At 45.0% G+C, this 21,367-nt stretch overlaps 1 protein-coding gene across 2 annotated transcripts in view; it reads right to left on the bottom strand.

The window, feature by feature from the left end:
• The window catches only part of HERC3 (HECT and RLD domain containing E3 ubiquitin protein ligase 3), a 43,177-nt gene extending 23,487 nt beyond the window's left edge, over nucleotides 1-19,690 (bottom strand). For both annotated transcript variants that reach the window (XR_006179124.1, XM_042872209.1), the window contains exons 1-5: nucleotides 19,629-19,690; nucleotides 16,776-17,032; nucleotides 4,944-5,103; nucleotides 3,421-3,497; nucleotides 2,111-2,332 (exon numbers count right to left, since the gene is read on the bottom strand). Coding sequence is in view for 1 of the 2 variants with exons in the window: in XM_042872209.1 (XP_042728143.1) it covers nucleotides 2,111-2,332; nucleotides 3,421-3,497; nucleotides 4,944-5,103; nucleotides 16,776-17,001 (685 nt within the window). In the remaining variant the exon portion in view is untranslated. The remainder of the gene's footprint in view (nucleotides 1-2,110; nucleotides 2,333-3,420; nucleotides 3,498-4,943; nucleotides 5,104-16,775; nucleotides 17,033-19,628) is intronic.
• Between the last annotated feature and the right edge of the window lie 1,677 nt (nucleotides 19,691-21,367).

Below are 21,367 nucleotides of genomic sequence, written 5' to 3'. Positions count from 1 at the left end.
CTGATGATGACTGCTAACATTTGTTTCCAACACCATTTTTAAACCTTCTTCCCATACAAAACAATCCTGACGTGGGAGCAGCACACATGACAGCTAAATCCCAAGGTGTATTTAAATGCCTAGTCTTCCTTCTCTTGTCATCCCTTAAGAAGATCCTCATACTTGCAAAGGCTAATCTTTGCCAACGGTTAAACGATGCTTTTCTCCTTCACTATGGCATTCTAATCACCAGGGCTCTCCCAAGGATGAATACACTAAGCAAAGTTATATGTTTTATGATGTAAAAAATAAAAATAATTTGCATTTCAAGGAGCAGTGAGCACCCCAAAACGTTTAGACAGTAAAGGGAACGGCTGCTTCCTTTGTACCAACAAAATATCAAGTTCCTACCTATAGAAGCTGGTCATTTTTTAAGACTCAATACCTTGACAGGTACTTTTTTCTGTGTAGTGAAAGGAAAATAGTCACATTTTCATGAATTTAGAAATGAGAGCAGATTTTTTTCATTTACCTTGTGCTTGACTGGAATTACAGTTTATCTCTACAGCATAACTGTTCAAGTAACAGAGCTGCAAAATACTCATGCTCTTAATTTTTGCTGTTCATGTTCACTGAGTAGAATTCTGTCTTATTATGACTCACTCACCACAAATGCCAAGTATTTATGACAGCATCACTTACTGAGTGTTAGCAGAGCATCATCTCTGGCCAACACTGTTCCACAAGCAGATGCCCCTTTTGTTTTTATTTAAGATAGCCCCATGTCAAAATAAACCTTCTTATATATAGAATGCAGCATTTCTAACAGTGCTGTGTTGAGATCACAAGCATCTATCTGTCAATCTGCAAGGAGGGAACACAGATGATCTTATGCTAGGTCAACACTCTAGCTGAAACACAGCACAAGAGAACAGACCTGGAGCATTTTTGAGAGGGAACAAAATATGTTACAAGTCTTACAACTATGTTTTATACTCATAAAAGTGCAAAGCAAGGTGAAATGATGTTTAATACGTCTGAGCATCCTGTGCTAAACTACAGGCTGTTTTTGAGTAATTGCTTTAAATATATGTCTCAGTAGGTAGAGTGGGTTGTCAAATTGCATCATTCCATTATACGTAGACAAATCATGAAGTAATGCTTTTCTCTTGCAACACACAGTTGTGTCCTACACAATCTAAACATTTATAAGCATATACACCTCTATATAAATAAATAAAATAAATAAATATATATATAAATAAATAAATTGTCCATGCATGCTGTACATCATGTCTATCTATAGACAATAACTTGCTCATATATCTAAAGCTACTCAGAAACTACGCAAAAAAAGACGAAGAGAATGACACGAAACTCAAAGAAAATCTTTCATTTACTTTTGCAAGTAGTAACAAATATATTAACAACAAGCTGGGGGAATTCAGGCTTTTCAGACTGGTTGTAGTGTCACATCCACTCCTTTTTTTTAGCTTTTATGAACCAGTCCTCAGGTCTGTTGATGAATGGGTTTCACTGAACTTGACCATGCAAAAAAACCCAACATACCACTGGCACTGTGTGTCTGAAAGAATGTGCAATCAATAAACAATACATATTTTACAAGAATGAGACAATTTATGTTGCCATCATTCTGTAGCATACAGATGCTCACCAGTCAAAACTATGCAAGCAAACCAGGGGATGGGTTCAGTCTCCCGCTCCACTTGGAGACCCTTTTTCACACCAACTTCAAACAAAGTATGGACAAAGTGTTTTTGAGGGAAGAAGAAAAGAATCAAAGCATTTCCTTGGGTGTCTGCATCTCGACATTCAGATCTGAAATACTTTTTTTCTCTTTTTTTTTTTCTTGGATTTTCATTCCTTCATTCTCACTAGCAAACACAGGGGAAAAATGTGTTTCCTAAGAATGAAAATCCCGTAAAGATTTGGTCATGACAAAAGATGGACAAAGAGTCCACCAAAGACTGTTTCTCTGCCCGCTCCTTCCAAAGGAGCTACCGAGGTCTACACATCTGCTCAGTAAAAACAGACTGCCAATGTGGAAAGAAAAGTGGCACTCAGCCAAAGAAACCGAGCCTTCTTTCACCTAGGAGTACAATTTTAGTACCTCGTTCATCACTTAGTCCCAGCTGTCCTGAGCTGTTCTTTCCCCAGCCAAACACAGCTCCTGAGAGAGACAGGGCAAAACTGTGGGCTCCACCTGCAGCAACCTGGGCCAAAGGGATCCCATCAAGAGACTTGACACGCTGTGGACTTGCTTGGGAGGGACACTCTTTCCCCAAGCCCAACTGACCATAGCTGTTCTGCCCCCACGTAAAGAACTGGCCATCTGAAACAAAGAAAGAGAGAGGATAGTGAATAAAAGCTAGTCAACAGAAAAGCAAGTTTGTCAAACTGAACAAGTACTAGTGCTGGGGGCTTCTCTCCCACCCAAATCTCATGACGCAAAAAGCAAGCAAGACATTCTTTGCTAAAATATCAGCCCAGTCTGGAGCCACAAGGTAAATACACAGCTGCATAACCAAGTGCAAAATACCATATGAGAGTGCTGTAACTTAAGCTGTGCAGAGTGGTCCACGTGTTGCATTCAGAAAGGGAACAGCCAAGGATAATTCTGACACAAAAGAACTAACTCCTCACATTTGTCTACAACGGCTGCTCCAAAAGTAATGCCTCCTTTTTTTTATTACGTTGGCCCACGATGTCAGAGGTAGATGTTGGTGGTAGGGAAGGAGAGGCTGCCTTTTATTGGCCTTCCTGCCAATATTCCCTTACATTTTGTTGCTGCACAACAAATGGCAACAGAGGGGCACTCTGACAAAATGGGGCCTGACATGGAAGTGCAGATGAAGCAAATGTGAGGAACTGAATTCTTCCATGCAAAAAAAATGGCACCCACTGACATTCATCAACACTTGCTGAACGTTTATGGACACCAAACGGCGGATGTGAGCACAGTGATGTGAGCTGGTGAGTGGTGCATTTCAGCAGTGTCCACAGCAACAGTGAGTCAACCCCACTGGTGCAGGCTTTTACAAGCATGGCATGCAGGCTCTTGTTTATTGCTGGTGAAAATGCATAGCTAATGGTGGTGACTATGCTGAAAAATAGCGTTTTGTGACTGAAAATTTGCTGTATCAAAAGTATTATTGTGCTCCTTGTATCTGTTGGAGTTTCCATGAAAATAATTAGGAGGCATTATTATTTTCCATCAAGATGGAAAGCTGTTAAGTGTTCTTCCCTTTTGACAGTATTGGCAACACTCTTCTACAATATATGTGGTACCTGATCTACTTCACTGTCTTCCATTTGTCCTGAAAACAGTTGAGATAGGGATGTCCTTGGAAATAGGCCATCTTGGACATGGAGCAAAACAAGATCAGAAATCTTAGTAATAAATAATGAACATTACAGTACCTGCTGCCAAAGCCAGACAGTGCCAGTTTCCACAGGAAATCTGCAGTATGGTCTGTTGGTTCAGTTTCTTTATCAGCCTAAAGAAGATGACATTTTAGAATAATCATCAACAAATACAGTATCGTGTCAGGTGAAATTATCATTTCCGTTTGGGTATTTGTTCTAGACAGACATATAACCTGTGATTTTGAGAAGAGGAACAGAATCTTGGAGGTAACACTGATCACAGATGCCAATCTGCCATCTGAAGAGCTTTAGATGTCGGACTACCAACTCCAACTATTTTTACTGCTATAAAGAAGACTCCAGACATCTGAAAATGGTGAAAAAAATCTGGTCTCTCAGCATCTCTCCTAATATTCTTTTTCATGATTGACATTTTTCATGTCATTTGTCAGGAGCACAGAAGCTTGTAAGAGCTATAGCACCACAACCTCTTCATTGCTTTGCACAGAGAATAGCACATCAAGATTCAAGTTATTCCACAAAAATGTTATTTTTAAAATGGCACTATCATACTGGCATCTGAGCCAGTCTCTCTTTTTTATATCAGATCTGCCAGCAAGTAACAAGTTTTCTTCTCAGAGAGCCCTTCAGATCAAACAAACAATTATGCTTTAGCAATTGGAACTCTTTTTCTTTAAATACTGTCCCATGAATGACAGCCACCCTAGACCCACGTCCCAGACCTCCTCTTCTAGCTCTGCACTGGATATATAGATGCAGCCAGAATAAGAGACAGAACACATCCGTTATTAATGCAGCATGGTACAACATCATTAACTACAAACAGACCAGTTATCTTTATTATGGTAGCGAGCTGAGGCCTATAATCTGTGAACTGCTTTGGACGGAGGAGTCTTAGTCTCTGCCACTGGCCCCAACACCATCCACATGCACTTATTCTTAACACTGTTACTGCTCTGAGACTGGTAAAATGCATTAAGCACGTCAGTGAAGAAAACTGAGTACTTCCCTAACATTTCTGAACAACATTCACTGTTCAGAATTGAAATGGGCTGGTTTAGCAGTATTGCTGATAAGCAAAAGATACAATACAAACAATGCAAGAATTCCAGAGCCGAGGCACCAGCTCACCTGCCCATATTTTTTGCCCATTCTTGAAATATGTCTCTTATATCAGAGATACAATGCAATACAAACATACCACATAGCATTTTGATTTTGGGGTTCTCCCTCATGTACCTCCTGTCCTGCAGAAAACACTGTCATATTTTTCATTGAGGAAGTCGAACTTGCTCTAACTTTCTTCTCTGTGCCTCAAGCACCGAAGATCAGAAGGGCTGTCCTAACTGTACCTCTTCAGAACTTGTCTAGTACTCAAGGAGCGCTGAGAGAGAAAAGGAGCGTCAGGCTTGTACTGGTAAGTGGCAAGTGCCCAATTACCAGCCCTTTAAGCAAGAGCAACACTTCCACCAACTCCAGGCTGCAAAGTCAAAAACCCCTGATACAGTACTTCCAAGTGGGTGCCGTAAGGAAACCCAAACCACTTGAAGGTTTACCTTGGTACTGTCACTGCATCTTCAATAGTGGTGAGGCCCAGCTGTCCATCGCTGCCTGCGCCCCAGGAGAAGACTTGGCCCTGGTCGCTGAGTGCCACACTGTGGGACTCTCCACAGGCCACGTGCACTATGTGCTGCCCTGCCAGGGCTCCAATTGGTTCTGAGAAAAAACACAAAAACACTTCCATCACAGGACTCGTCTCATATCTACGTGCAGACGGCAGGTCTGTAATTCATAAGCAAAGCCATTCAGATAGGCCCAGTGATGCCCAATTTAGTTATAAAACACTTTCTACACGAGGAAAGCACAAGACTTTACTGAAAATGAGTGGCTGCTGAGTTCTTCTAAAACCCTGACCTGTAAACTGTAGGATAAAGGCAGGTACACATCCTCAAGCACAACAGTCTACACACAGCCTCAGATACCTGGAATCAAACAGACTTTCCAAATTTGATGTTTCCTAACTCAGTCTTGACGTAAGGATCAGGACGGACTCTGAAGTTTAAAAACCCTGTAAAATACATTTGGCCTTCCACACCTCATACGCCTAATGAAGACAAGTCATCCAAAAAAGTTAATCAATCCAGTCTTCTCTTGCTTTACTTCTTGATGGATGAACATATTACAACACTCCCGGTACTAAGTTTGGAAGAGGCGCAACCCTATCAACTTACTACTATTTCTATCACAGTAAGAAGCTCACAAAAAAAAAGGAATGTAAAAAGCAAGAGGACCTTAGAGAAGAGTAAAAGCGAAAAATAAAATCTTCCTCTGGAAGATTGCCCACAATTTATTTTTCATTATTATGTCATCTTAAGCAATTGAAATAGGTTTGACAACTACTCTTACTACATCAACAATCAAATTTTATTCATTATGCAGACTTTTTACAAACAGGCATGAAAAAGTCTTGTCTTTCAGCAAAGCTCTGGAAATAGCACACGTCTGATGGAAAAAGTCTTCACAAGCCAAACAGAAGAAAGATGGAATTTTTCTTCCCTGAAAAATGTTTCAGGGTAGACAAAGAAACATTCACTCTGCGCTACAAGGCAATGATTAGTTTTATTAAAAGTCCCACACTGATGTTCCACTTATCATTCTGTGAAATGACACCCCACATCAAGGGCACCTAGATATGTATCATTAACATACCTGGCACCAATTCAGCGCACAGATCAACTTATATGTCTTAAATCAATTTCAAGGGGACAATTCCTAGGCTAGGAAACTCCTAGGAAGATTTGCCTTCTAAGTCTGAAAGTGTGAAAATGGGAAGTAAATTAAGCCTTAAAACATGTTATGGGAGAGAAAGGGACAATTCTTTAAACACATATTTTGTACACAAACAAAATGCTACATCAACATGCACTTCCTTGCTCTCAATTAAAAGCCACAGAGGCGCAGTTGATAGCCAGTGATCCCACAACACTCAGAAGGCCCTGAGTCTATTTCCCTCCCCACCATCCCAATCATCTGCTTGAGGGCTGTATGAAGAGCATTCGCTAGCAAAGACTGAGACAAAAAAGTTGCTGAGACAGCCTTCTCCTTGTCTGTTGTTATGAGCCTGCCTGTACTGCTCACTGTACGAGGAATACATCTTCTTGGACATTCCTCTTCCAGTTGATGTACCTCAGAAGCCTTTCTTGCTCTTCTTTGCCCCCACTTGTGAAGTCTAGCTTCAGTTGGGCCTTGACCTTCTTGACTTTATCCCTGCACAGATCAGCAGCATCCTTATACACTTCCCAGGGTACCTGTCCCTGCTTCCATGCCTGTGTATTTTCTTCTTGCTCTCCAGTTTGACCAGTAGGCCCCAGCTCAGACATGCCAGTCTATTTCCTTCTTTTCCCGACTTCCTACGCCTGGGGATGAAGAGCCCTTCTGAACTAAGCAAAGCCTCCCTAAAGACCTGCCAGCTCTGCTTCGCTCCCTTGTCCTTGAGGACAGTTTACCAGGAGGTTTTGTTGACTAACTCCCTGAAGAGGCTGGAAGTTGGATTTCCTAAAATTTACTCTTTGTCCCATATCCCTCAGGATTGTGAACTTCACTGTGTGATCCCTGCAGCCCATGCAGCCTCCAATCCTGATATCACCAATCAGTATACTTGTGCTGGTGAGCAGCAGGTCCAGTATTGCAACCTTCCTGGTCAGGCTGTCCATTACTTCACTCAAGAAGTTGTCCTCAATGCATTCCAGGAGTCTCCTGGATTGCCTACAGCTCACTGTGCTACTTTCCCAGCAGATGTCAGGGTGGTTGAAGGCCCCCAGCAATATGTGAATCTGCAGTCAGGATACATCCCGTAGCTGGAAAACAGCAGCATCAACAGGCTCCACTTGATCAGGTAGCCTGTAGTAGACATCAACTACAAGGCTCCCTTTGTTGCCTTGATCTCTTAACTTTCACCCACAATTTACACATAAGCATCACCTGGTGGCCTGTTTTGTATTCATCTGCATATATAATTTAGGGATCCTATTTTTAAACATGAGCTCTAAACAACCAGCACCTTCAAGGACCAGTCAAGGTCAATCACAAACAAAAGACATCTCAAGAGCAAATGTGGCTACGGTCTCCTCCTCTCAGTGTGAGAGCTGGCTCCCTTAAACATGGAAAAAGCTGAGGTACTCAGAGTGCTTTGCCTCAGTCTTCAGGAGTGGTCATGCCTCCTATGTCTGCCAGCATCCTGAACCTCTAGGTGAGGGTGTGAGGAGTGGATTCTGTCCCACTGTAAGAGTGGAACAAGTCCAAGACGTCCTCACGCAATTGAATGTATACAGATCCATAGGGCAGGATGATATTCATCCTAGGGTTCTGAGAGAGATGGCTGATGCAGCTTCTGAGCCACTCTCCATCATATTTGAAACACCACGGCTGTCAGGTGAAGTCCCTGGTGACTGGATAAAGGGAAACATTACTCCCATTTTCAAGAAAGGGAGAAAGGAAGACTCGGGGGACTACAGGCTGCTGAGCACCACCTTTGCTCATGGGAAGATCGTGGAGCATGTTCTTCTAGAAGTATACATAGAAGCTATTTCTATTTCTACCATATATTTCATACATATCTTTTATTTCCAGAAGCTATGTTAAGGCACATAAAATACAAAGAGGTAATCCAAGATAGCGAGCACAGCTTCACCAAGGGCAGATCATGCCTGACAATTAAGCTAACTTTCTGATGATGGACTGACGGCACCCGTGGACAGGAGAAGGGCAACAGATGTCATCTTTCTGGAATTCTGCAAAGCCTCTGACATGGTCCCTCACCCCCAAATTGGAGAACTATGGATTTGAAGGATAGATTGTTCGATGGATTAGGAATTGGCTGGCTGGTCGCAGCCAAAGGGTTGTGATCAGTGGTTCTGTGTCAAGGTGGAGGCCGGTCACAAGCGGTGTCCCTCAGGGGTCAGTGGTGGGACTGGTGTTCTTCAACATCTTCATCAATGACACAGATGATGGCATCAAGTGCACCCTCAGTGAGTTTGCAAATGACACCAACCTGAGCGGTACAGTCGATACATTGGAAGGAAGGGAAGCCATCCAGAGGGACCTGGACAGGTTGGAGAAGTAGGCCTATGAAAACCTAATGAGGTTCAACAAGGCCAAGTGCAAGGTGTTGAACCTGGGTTGGGGCAATATCCTTGAGAGCAGCCCTACAGAAAAGGACTTGGGGATCCTGGTGAATGAGAAGCTGGATGTGAGCCAGCAGTGTGCGCTTGCAGCCCAGAAGGCCAACCGTGTCCTGGGCTGCATTAATAAAGGGGTAGTCAGCAGGAGATGGAGGTGATAGAGGTGAGCCTCTGCTCAGCTCTTGTGTGGCCCCCTCTGGAGTACTGCGTCCAGGTCTGGGGAACCCAGCAAAATAACAACATGGAGCTCTTGGAATGGGTCCAGAGGAGGGCCACTAAGATGATCAGAGGGCTGGAGCACCTCTTCTATGAAGAAAGGTTGAGAGAACTGGGCTTGTTTAGCTTGGAGAAGAGAAGGCTCTGGGGAGACCTCATTGGGGCCTTCCAGCACTTGAAAAGAGCGTATAAACAGGAGGGTGAAAGCCTGTTTACGAGGGTGGATAGTGATAGGACAAGGAGGAATGGTTTTAAACTGAGACAGGGGAGGTTTAGATTAGATATTAGAAGGAAGTTTTTAACACAGAAGGTGGTTACACACTGGAACAGGTTGCCCAAGGAGGTTGTGGATGCCCCATCCCTGCAGGCTACGATTCTGTCAGAAAGACAGAAACATCATATCCACTACTGCACCTGAAAGAACTGGAGCACCTTGGGGAGATGGCAAAAGACTCTTTTGATGACCTTCCATCCCTTTCTTTCTTCAAAACATGAAGTGCTTTGGTAGTTGGTATAAATTTTTGTTATTTTCCAGAGTGTCACAGCATTATTATTCTCTCCTTATAAATGATGCATCACCACATTCAGATGAAGGGTGCAACAAGTCAAGTTTGTTCTTAGTATTGTGACTTCAGTATAAAACTGAGCAGAACAAAACCCTGGGAGCAACTAGAAAGGATTGCAAGAGATGTGCAATGGTGTTCCAACATGTCATAAAACTCAGAAAAACAAGTTCTAAGAAGTACGCACTGACCCAATCTTTTATTTCTGAAACCATCACCTGTATAATATAGCGCCAACACCCAGAAATCATTCATCAGTTCTTCATATTTAGGAGTTCCCATTTTCACTTCTTTTTTCTGTCCATTTTCTGTCAGCATAAACAGACATACCAAGGTTTGACTTCCATTGATCTCCACCCTGTCAGATCTTACCAAAAACGGATAAAAAATTCAGATCTACACAAAACTCCTTCAGGACAGCACTCTTCTGGATCATGACAAACATGGTTCCCAGAGCTATTTTCCTGCCTGTCTGTGGACTGCAGGCACGCTCCATCCAGCAAAAGCTGGAAACAGGTGGTACACGTTTTTGTAAGACAGCTCTTGACAGCACTGGAAACTGCAGTAAAGCAAGGCAATGACTGCAAAACCCTTGAAAAATCCATCTTCAGACTGTAGCTTCTCAATTTAGAAAAGAGGGCTTATACTTTGTCCCCATGATGTTGAAAAGCTATGTTACACAATCTTCAGTGTCTAACACAACTGGAAGCACAATGCGCTCAATTACATGGCACTGGTTTGGAGGTACAGGCAGTGAATTACTGATCATAATCCCCTGTTAAGTTTATCAGACTGCTGGTACCTTTCCAATACATAGGTTCCAGCTCCTTGCAAGACAAGCTTTTGCTAGAGGACATGGCAGAATCCTTCAGCCATATGTGTACTGTGATGTACATGGACAGCACCAGATGTGAAATCAATGTCTGAAATCAATGGAGAGCCCTGAGGTGATACCTTCAGTGGCAAAATCTGGATTTCTTCCCTAATGGAAAGAAGCTGATGCTTGGAAGAGTTCCAACTGATTTCAGCTCTCTTGGATACCTATCTGTATGGGAACTGCTGAATGACAGCCTGAACCGCTGATTGATCACCTGAGGCAAGGACTGAGTCAGCCACGGGAGCACAGGCAAAGGCAATTCAGCTGTGTGACCGGAAAAGGTGGAGCCTGGCTGCACCTCTCCTAGATCCCATTTAAGGGCTGAATGCAGCTGGGAAAAGTTCTCTTTCTTGAGATTGCTGCTTTTGGAGTTTTTCTGTAAGCCTAGGACGCAGGTGAGTCTTTCATTTCTTTTTCATTATCTCTTTCTAGTTCTACATCCTGTAAAATACCAGCCTAATCTCACCACTCTGTTAATTGTATATTTGTTAAGTGTACACTACCCCTAACTCCTTGTGTCCTTCCCAGCTTGACAGTAGGCATATGGTCATCCTGAGTGCTTCTCTCTGTGCAGGACAACCCGGAGATCAGGTTTAGCCAGCACAGTTTCATGAAAGACAGGTCCTGCTTGATGAACCTGATTTTTCTTCTAATATCTAGTGATGTGCCTGGTGGATGAGGGAAAGGCTGTTGACGCAGTCTAGACTCTAGCAAAGCCTTTGAACTGTCTCCCATAGTATCCTCCTGGAGAAGCTGGAAGCCCATGGCTTACGCATATATATTCTTTGCTAAGTAAAGACCTGGCTGGAGGGCAAGCCCAGTGATTGTGAATAGAGTTAGATGTACTTGGCCAACTGCTCACGAGTGGTGCTTCCCAGGGGTCAGTAATGGAGCTTGTCCTCTCCAATATCCTCACTGATTACTTGATTGAGTGCATCCTCAGTAAGTTTGCAGACGACACTGACTTGGGAAGAAATACTTATCTGCTTGGGAGTAGAAAAACCCTACAGAGGGATCTAGTCAGGCTGGCTTGCTGGGCTGAGGCCAATGGGATGAAGTTCAGTAGGACCAAGTGGCAGATCCTGCACCTCAATTATCAACAACCCCAAGCAAAGCTATAAGCTCAGGGCAAAGTAGCTGGAAGACAGTGTAGAGGAAACAGACTTGGAGTTGTTAGTCAACAGCCAGCTGAACATGAGCCAGCAGTGTGCCCAAGTGGCCAATGGCATCAGAAAGTATTGCCAGCAGGAATAGGGAAGTGCTTGCCCATCTTTACTCTGCCTGGTGTGGCTACATCTCTAGTGCTGAGTTTAGTTTTCAGCTGCCACTACAAGAAAGACATTGAGACTTTGGAATGTGTCCGGAGAAGAGCAATTAAGCTGGTGAGCAGTCTGAAGCAGAAGTCTTGTGAGAAGTGGCTGAGGGAGCTAAGGTTGTTTCTTCTCGAGGAGGCTCACTGGAGAACTTACTGCTCTCCCCAACTACATTAAGGGAGGCTAATCTAATCCTGTCAGCTTGTAAGGAAGAGCAGGAATCAAGACAGCTTCTGTGGCTCCATTCACGCATCTCTGGTGCTGTTTGTCAGCAGTAATAAAAAAAATGGCTCGGAGGAAGGCCTGGAGAAAAGCTTCAGGAATACACATGGGTGATGACAGAGAGCCTTCGCTAGGGTTAGGTGCATGACACATGCAACACATGGACAGCTGGAATTACCATGCTGACAGCACAAGTCTCAGCGTGTAAGGGTGTGGGAGGAATCCAGCTCTGCACCTGCACAGAACAAGAGCAGATCCCTCTGATTGCCCTGTCCCTGCCCCTAGCAGCACATAGCAGAGATGCTTCTGCACATAGAGCTCCTGGCTCTGTTTCTAGGCTGTAGAGTAGAACTGCCCTCTTCTTTTGCCTGCTGTTCTCACCTGTGCATGGTAACCCATTTTGTCTTGCTATGGATCAAAAGCTCTGAAATAGGGAGCAAGCTAATATTTACATCAGTATGCAACTTCTCATCACTTCTGTCAACTGCAGTTTACCAAATCCATTATGGACACTGGGCTTTAAAAGTCCAACTGCAAATATTGAGGTCATCCTCTTGTGAACTGAGGGAAAGGTGCAGATCTGGACTTATTTTTAATCAGAACCAAAATTCCTAATGAGAAACTTGTAGGACATCTGGCCTTTCTCAGTTCCTATGCATGGGTCTGTTAGTACTACACTCACATCAGGAATTGGAGCAGCAGTACCATCAGAGGGACTGACAACAGCAGCACTGGTGTTTGTAAGGCTGATCATTTGGTTAGAGAGAAGGAATGTAAATACACAACTGACTCACTGAATAAAAATGGGGGGGAAAAGACAGCAAAGGACAAACTAGGGCAGATTAAATTCAAAGGAACGAGTTCCACATGAGTAGGAACAGTGGCAAGTGTCAATGGCAGTAAGCAAGGACAGCAGGTGAGGGAGAAGGAAGAACAAGCCCTTCACTGTAACTCAATGCCCACACAGAGGTTACCGCAGTCGTGATAATTCCTGAGCAAACCTTACTAAGGCAAAAGAAAAGGGAACAAACATAAAATGAGCATCTCCACTTGGAAAGCAGCACTCCAATCTCCCAGTGCTGCTATGAAGAGAGACCTGTTTATTTCTTCCCTGCAGTTTTCCCCCCAAACGTAGCACCACCTCCTTCCTGCAGCCCCAATGCAGACATGCAGAACACACACTGAGGGCTCAACAACCCAGTACAGCCTATTCTTGGGGCTCAGCCACTGCCCTAGGAGGTAGAAAGGAGGTAAGATAGGACCTGACTCTTATCCACCTGCTGTGCTCAATCCTGCAGGCCTCTTTTTGCAACTGGATAGGTGCTATTTCCCCCATCTTTTCATGTTATTGGAGCAGTCTTGCACAGCAGGACATATTTTGCCTTCACAGGAGCATTTCTTATTTTCTTCTAGTAGGGAGGCTAGTTCTTCCAAGTGCACTTGGAAGCCCCAGGCTGACTGAGGAGGGTGGAATTTTCAAAAGCACCTGGTGTGTTCCTTGCTTAGTTCCTGCTTAATTCCATCCTGCAGTGATTTGCACAGGAACAGAATAAAGTCACCCCAGCACAGTGCAGACTCCATACACCACATTTGTCCTTGCTTTCAATGACATTACAATCTACTGCACAAGCACTGCCTGAAAAGAAGTCTGCTGATAGGTAAAAGGAGGAAATTAACGGTCCTATTTAACATTTACAAAAGCATTTTTATTTATTATTAGGCTTAGTAACTTTCAGAAGTACAGCAGCTTAATGTCATTTGAACACATCATCTTTTGGGATAATAAAAAATACGTTTAGAGAGTACATGATGAAGTCTAACCCCAATTCGTAAATTTATCAGACAGCTTTTGAAGAAAGCTTTCCCTGAAAACATATGCTTTAGCAACAGTACTTCAGAAATAAAAATGGAAGGCGTTAGCTGAAAAACTGTTCTCTCAGCTTGCTGCTGGATGTAGAGCAAAAGTAGATTGTGATTACTGTCTATACTTCACTTTTTTTGTTTTCTTCAGAAGATAAACTGGCCTTTTGGATGTTTAAAGGAATAGGAGTATGATGCTCATGTGGGGCCTGTACAAGTGACCCACTTGAACGCTCAAGTACAACACATTACCACAAACCTTGGGAAACATGGAATATTTTGTGCTTCTCCATTCAAGGGCATGCTGCTTAGTCACTTAACAGAGGGTACCATGCACGTCAGGCATTGTCAAAGCCCAAAGAAGTGCACAGTTCACAGAGCAGAAGAAAGATCAGGAATGTGCAGTGATGTTATGCTGGAGAAATGCAGAATGATTACATGTAAGATTTGAAGGGCATTCTGGGAAAAGTACAGATGCTCATATCTCCATTCGTTCTTCAGGAGCTTACATAGGCAGTCAGCTGCTTAAAAGGCAGGTCAGGTGTTAAGAGTAAGCATTTCTTCAGAGCTCTGCTGCAGGAACATCTGTTTTCATCTAGCAGCCAGAAGTGTCTCAAGTATTTGATTTCTGGAAGTTAGATACATGCTGAGCCTCAGCTCTGTGCCCAGATGGGAACAGAACTGTCTCATATCTTTTGTGAAAAGTCTGTTTTGTGGTATTTTCTGGCTCTTGTTTCAAACTTTGTGCAGAGAAAGGAAAAGAACACAAAATTGGAATGAGTGGTTAATATACCAATGCTGCCAATCCAGAGGGATCTGGAGAGGCTGGACTTATTCCCTTCCATTGTTTGTTCCAACAAACACAAACTCTGCCACTTCTGCTCCTGCTCTGGAGTAACCCAGGCCTCCCACATGGCCTCCTCCCAGCCAGCAAGAGGTGAAAAAAGGAAGATCCATACAGGCAGTCTTTACAAACAGGTCACACATCTGAATTATTAGTTATTATGCAGTTTACTATTAAACATATCACAGTGAGCATCAATGCTTCTGATCACTTTAGCCCCATGCTGAAGTTCATGTGCATTTACATTTGGAAAGTCACTGTGTTCAAAGCAATCCAGGTGACCTGGATCTACTGAAATTTGACTTAACATTTGTTGCTGCTTCATCTGTGAGCAGATAGATTTCACATCAACTGAGGCAATGCCACCCCGCAATATCTGAATCCACACGATCAATTTAATGCACTTTAACACTTGATGATGCTCAGGAAATTAATACTAACTCAGACTGATTTCTCACAACAGTCAACTCCTAACCAGGAAAATCTCTAAACTGCTTCCCTTAAAAAGTAAAAGCAGATGAAAGGGCACTTCCAGAAGAGAAGACTATACTGACTCATTCAGTGGAGTGCACTCATTTCAGTAATTTGTTTCTTGCAGTAGAGAGGTACCAAAAAAAGAAGGAAAAAAAAATCACCTAACCAGTTGCTATTCTATCTCAGCACTACATCCTTAAGCTCAGCAAATGTGATAATAAACACAGCTTTTTAATTAAGAAGTCTTCCATCTCAAAAGGTGCTAAAAGACTGCTCTAAGAGGAGCTCTTGAAACAACTGAAAGGGCTCTGCAGAGGCTGCCCATAGGGGACAGTTGGTCTTGTGTCACAGGGAGCAAAGCCCACTTCCAGCTGCCTCACTTGACTAGGCAGAGCCTCAGGTTCACACTGCAAAGGTCAGAGCAAAGCAGCAGCAAGATTCCCATTCCATACATCTCCCCTTTTCCCTTCCTTAGAGGCACACTAGAAACTTTCCATCACCTTCAACAGCTCAGGGCCCTCTGTCCCACACACACCTCTCTGTGCAACTAATAGAGTAAGAAACATGATCTTTGGCATATCTTCCTATACAGAAGCAGAGACTGACTTCATTCTTTATAGGGAAGGGAAAACTGAAAGGTGAGATATGCATTCTTCTTGTTCCTATTTGCATAGAACTGAAAAAATCAGTTCCTGATGCCACAAGCCAAAGTGGACCCCCCACAAGCCATGTGTGGGACGGGACCCTCCTCCAGTTTGTTGTTACTAATGAAGCTGCTGTGGCAGTTCACCAGGAGCTAAAAAGGGAAGCTATTCCGTTATAGCACATCCCTCCCACCTGCCCTAGGCAGCAGATGCATCTAGGCACAGATACAGCCTGCAGTGCTGTGCTGAGGGAGAAGCACACATTTTCAAATGTGTGATCACAGGCTCCTCAAAAACCAGCACTGCAGGAACTCTCAGAATGAATGGAACATGTACGATAAACTAGGAGTTGGTGTCACATCCCAATCTCTTTAGTTGTCTGCACTGCAGGAAAAGCAAGAAGACAAAAAGTCTAGGTCAGCTCCTTTAATCCTGCAGTCTCCTCTAATGCAACATCTACTTCCTCATGATTGAAAGAAAAGGACAAAAGACACCCCAAAAAAGGACACTGGAATCAGTCACGTCAGATCTGCAAGTACATAAAATAGCTATTGCTCTTCATTTAGTACATCTCCTGTATTAGTCACAAAATAACAAGGTGGGCTACAGAAGCACTAAGCCTACAGAGGGTAGCCAACAGTAGGAGTAAAGATTACTCAAGTCTAATTACTCATGGGAGGATTTTTATTATGAAACAGAGATACCTCTGTTTTTGCTACATGCCAAAACAAGTTAACAAAAATCAAATAACAAGGCCAACATAAAAAAAAAAAATAGTCCATAAGAACAGCTTCAGGATTTACAAAAACAAATACACCGTCAAACTACTGTTTGCTCTTGGTGTAAGGACACAGCCCAACTGCAAAGAAAGCAGAAGACACTCGGGGCTCACAGCCCTCTCTTTCCCGTTACAATTGGGCACCCTAATGTCAAATAACAAACATGTCCACACCATCGCCACTCTGCCTCTTGATACATTCTCCACACAAAGTGAGCAGACTTGTCTCCCCACCCATGCTGCTCAGCTGTCGCTTTCCAGAGGCAGCAGATACAATCCAGCATCACCGGGTGAGACACAACCTTCAGCTCAGTCAGCTGCTCCAACTGCATGGCACTCAGCACAAAGCAGCTTCCGTCACTTTCTCAGTCTGCCAGCCTCAGCCACTTAGAAAGCACACGCAAGTGACACACTTACCTGGCTTGCTTCCTTCACTCTCATGCCCCAGCTGGCCTTTGGTGTTCAAACCACAGGTGTACACTTCCCCATCTTCCAGCAGGAACACTGAGTGGTTTCCTCCGCATGCCACCTCCTTGACATTTCTGTCGTGAATGAATCCATACACCTGTGGTTCGGGAATGATGACCTGGAGGTTGCTGCCTATCCCAGGTTGTCCAAAAGATGAATAACCCCAGCATAGCATTTTCTCTCTTTTCAGCAAGTCATGTATTCTCCTGGGAAGAGAAACAGGGAAAAGGGCATGGATGAAGCAAATACCCAACAAGTAATCCTACACAGATGAGCTGATCTGAGCAGGAGGGGCAAACAATTAAAAAAAAGCTTAGCCAGTACAACTATCTTGCCTGGGGACTAACAACAAGAAGGCATTTCTGCCATTGCACAAAGTAGAGCCAGGACAGCTCATTTAGTTACTGAGTCAGCACCTTCAAGCACTGGTCACCTCCATCTCTAGGGCAGTGGGAGTGCCCTGAAATCCTGCAGACCCAAGCAGTTCTGTTCTTAGTACAGCAGGACTGTATCATTTCTGATAAACTCAGATTAAGAAGCAGTTTGAACAACTTAACACATTCCTCCAACCTAAATGTGTATGTTCACACGCACACACACCTATGCTACAGCAAGATTTTCCAATAAAAAGCAGTTCACACAAAGCAGCACAGTGGTAGCACAGCCTCTGACAGCAACAGATAAAGCTCTCATGTCGCTGCCTTTTGGGCTGTGTTCAGTGAAACTCAGATTTCAAAGAATGCAGCAATATAGGAAGGGAAAAAGAAACAGCAGTAGGCAGGAGGACCATCTCACTGCACAGTCTAAGCTTAGTAATGACAACAGCTTTCCAACATGTAAGAGCTAGGCAATCAGCCCTCGTTTCCTCATTCCAGAATGAGCATCTGAAAGAGTTTATTGACACTTCCTTGTACTCCCATCCTCATTATGCTTGGGCCATTTGTTAAACATGTTGCATTAAGAAGACATGGAGAATTCCTCTGCTTGAAATAGGAACTGATTATAACCCTTCCCTATTTTGTAAGCAGAAAGAAAAAAGAGCAGAGAAAAAGAAATATCCTAGACATCAAGCTTCATGACTCACCATGGCAAGTTTTAAACTAAGGCAATTTACTGCTGCAGCACTCACTACGTCAGCACAGGATCTAACACCACAGGTAACCTCTGAGGCATCACCACAGATTCCACAGCAAAAGGAGATTTCCCCACTCAGACAGGAAACACACACATGCAGCTCCCAAAGCCTGGTGCTAATTCAAGCTGCATTAGCCATAAAGCCTTCCATAATCTGAGCCCTAAGCAAGGGGTGCTCGTCTCCTACCAGCTGCCCTCACCCGTGGCTGTGTCCTGTCACCAGGTGCACTCACCTCCACCAAGGCAGGGCCGAGCCAAGAGAGACAGAAGATGGAACCTCTACAGCTGGAAAATGCCATCTTCTCTCACAAACTGCTTGCTAAGGTCTCTTACTAGGTGCTCCAAAGCATGCATTGTAACCTATTTACTTCTAACAGCCTCTATTCCTTTCAAGCACAGCTCAAGTCATCCACATTTCAGGACGGTCACTGAGCAGCTCCAAAGCATCCCCAGTTTATAAAGCAGGAGGTTACAGGGCTCAACGTAAGCCAATGGCTGTGCTCAGATGCCCTCGGCACATCAGCCCAACGGAAGTCACCACCGGCTACTCCTGACACCAAGAATAGGGATGCAGTAACACTGAAGTCATGCACATGCTTATGTTTTAAATGACACAATAGCTATATTTATAGAGAACTTCATAACCTGCCTCAAAAAAGACTGCCACCTCTCTCAGCCTGAGGAGTTATCACCTTACAAAAGATAAAAGCAGCTTCACAATTAAGAGCAGCCACCCTGAAGCTCACACTCCCTGTAAGGGGATGCTGCTGATTGTACCACTCTACCACTACAGTGACTCCGTACATCACGAGCTAAATTGTAATTTAGGATACCTCACTAGAAGAGTTTCTGAACAGTCTGCTCCCCACAGGTCCCAGTCATCTTTCCAGCTGCTAATTTCATTTAAAATGCTAAAAATACCTTAATTAAATTAATTGCTTGTGTTCATTTTCCTCATGAGAAGCTGCTGCACTGAGCAGGGGGCGCCAGGGGCAGGTCTTTCCTCGTGCTAAGACACGGCTTGAAGGAGCACCTCTTCACTCAGGAGCAGAAGCCAACACAGCCACTTTCCGTCTGAGTGCACGGGCACACCCAGATGTTTTCCAAAGGCCTGATGTGCCATGTATTTAATTTAGTTATTCCAAAGACACAGCACATTTCTAAAACCACGACTGCTTTAACGCTTGTGTGGATGTTTTTCCCCTTCCAAACGCAAAGACAAGTCAATAAACCATACGCTCGCGGAAGGGCAGCGTCCTGGAACACAAAGCTTCAAATGAAGCTTCACGCTTCGTTTCCCATTCTGGCCAAGGCAGCAACTCAGCCAGCAGCGCTCCTGTACCATCGTGGCCGCACAGCGACTGGATTTATCGCCGCTCGCTGCCATCGAGCCCCTTTCCCTTCCTGCTTCGGCCGGCCCGCCGCCCGCAGAAGCGCAGAGGAACGCGAGGAGCGACGGGGAACGATCGCACCCGGGAGCTGCGCACTTCTCGCTGCCCCACGCAGGAAGCCGGCCCCAGCCGTCAGCCCCTCCGCCCGCCTCCCAGCCCTCGCGGCGCGCCCGCGGGGACGCAGGGCGCCCGCTGGGGCACTCCGCGCTCGCGCCCTCCGCAAGGAGCTCCTCCGCAATATCCATACCACCCGATCACCCCCGGCCCCCCAATTCACCTGCCGCTGCCGCCGCGGCGACGATCAAGTCCGGCCCCCCACCGCCGCCCGCGGGAGTAATGGCTGCTCGCGGCCAATGGCCGGCGCCGGGCGGGGCGGCGGGCGGCTCCCTGCGGCTGCCGGGCCCTACCCTCACCGCGAGGGCCGCAGCGGCGCGGTGTGCCGACGTGACGGCAGGCTGGTGAGCGCGCCGTGCGGACGCGTCGGCAGAGGAATCTGTTGCTGAAACCCACCGCTAACTGCCCGCGTTTCGAGTCCTTGCAGAGCTCTCAAGGCCCGTCCTCGGTAACGGTGTAAAACGGCAAACCCGCCCAAGTGAACTGGGGGCTTCCGCGCGCTTCGTTGCGCGCGGCTCCCTCTGGAGGCTCCTCTGCTCCCGCGGGCAGCCCCTTCGTGACGGCTCCATTTGGCAGCGCCACGGACTTCACCGTCCCTGGTTTTCCAGGCAGAATCGGGCAGCCAGCGCTCGGGCCTATGCTCCACTGCTGGTAATGGCTGCCCCAAGAGGTCAAAGGAAGCTCGCCCTTTCCTTAATGGCTGAGATCATCCTGCTGAGAAAAAGAAGCTCCTTCAACGTGAAGCTGAATTCATCCGGACAGCAGGTCAGAAAATATCCAGAGATGCCCAGATCTACACCTCATCTTAATTTATCAATCATCTATCTCCTGGCCCAAGCAGCTAAGCAGCTGCCCAGTGTCAAGAGCTGCATGGGTGTCAGTGGTGGCACATGACTTGGCAGCTTTCAGCTGCCCTGTCATCCCTCTTCTGGTGGGTATTTTCCACCAGAGCGCTTTTCTAGGTGCCACTGGCAGTCTTCTGCTGAAAGGGATCAGCCAGGGATAGCTGCCCATGCCAGCAACCAAGGTGGGGTCTGGCTGCCAGCCATAGAAGTGGTTTTTCTGTGTGGCGCAGCCTGGTTGCCCCACATCCGCTCTCCATCTGCTGCTTTGCAGAGTTCCTGCACATCTCTACAGGTGACTTTTGGATCAGAAGAGCAGTCTAAAAAAGTCCCACTGTAGGTTCAATACACTTGTGATACCCGTGTAAAGCCTTTTAAACTCACAACTGAGTATCAGGCTCACTCACATTGTATTTCTTCACATATTTTATAATAAGCACTGCTTGAGAAAATGTAGATGCAGCTGAGTGCTCAAAGTCATTTCAGAAAACGGCAGAGTGCTCTATTCTACTCCTTTGGAAAGTCTTTAATAAAAGCAGGGCTTATTTGAGGACAAATTAAAAATAGCCTTGAAAAGTACTCTGGGATTTAATGTCCCATGTGCTGTTGCATCATAAGGAAATTCCTTCAGGCTCTAAATAAACCTATTATCATTTAATCTCTGATGGGTTGTTTCGAAATCTGAACAGGATACATCTTTTACGGACTTGCAGAGGACAGAAGATCACTCTGGATTTCCACGCCATAACAGAGGCTTAGGAAAGCATTAAAAATAATTGAATAAATGAAAGACAGGATGAAGCAGGCAGAAGCAGGCTGCTAAAGAGCAGCAGCAGGCTAAGCTGTGACAACTGTCAGCTGTCATGGTGTGGTAGCATCAGCTAGGGTGGGATGGTGACTCCTTTTCACATAATATGGAAAGAAAGACACCTTGAGCAGACCACACGAACTTCTTTTTGAAGAGGCTGCCCAGGGCACGAGCACGTGTCCCTTCTGTGCCACTGGGATGACAGCTGGCATCCTCTGAGCCACTTGTGCCCCTCTTCCTCTCACCACTGCT

This window comes from Lagopus leucura, unplaced genomic scaffold (genome assembly GCF_019238085.1).
Source record: "Lagopus leucura isolate 7727_CA_CO unplaced genomic scaffold, USGS_WTPT01 Super-Scaffold_100004, whole genome shotgun sequence".
Lineage (NCBI taxonomy): Eukaryota > Metazoa > Chordata > Aves > Galliformes > Phasianidae > Lagopus > Lagopus leucura.
The sequence above is the reverse complement of the archived record's forward strand: the minus strand, read 5'-3'. Positions and strand labels throughout refer to the sequence as shown.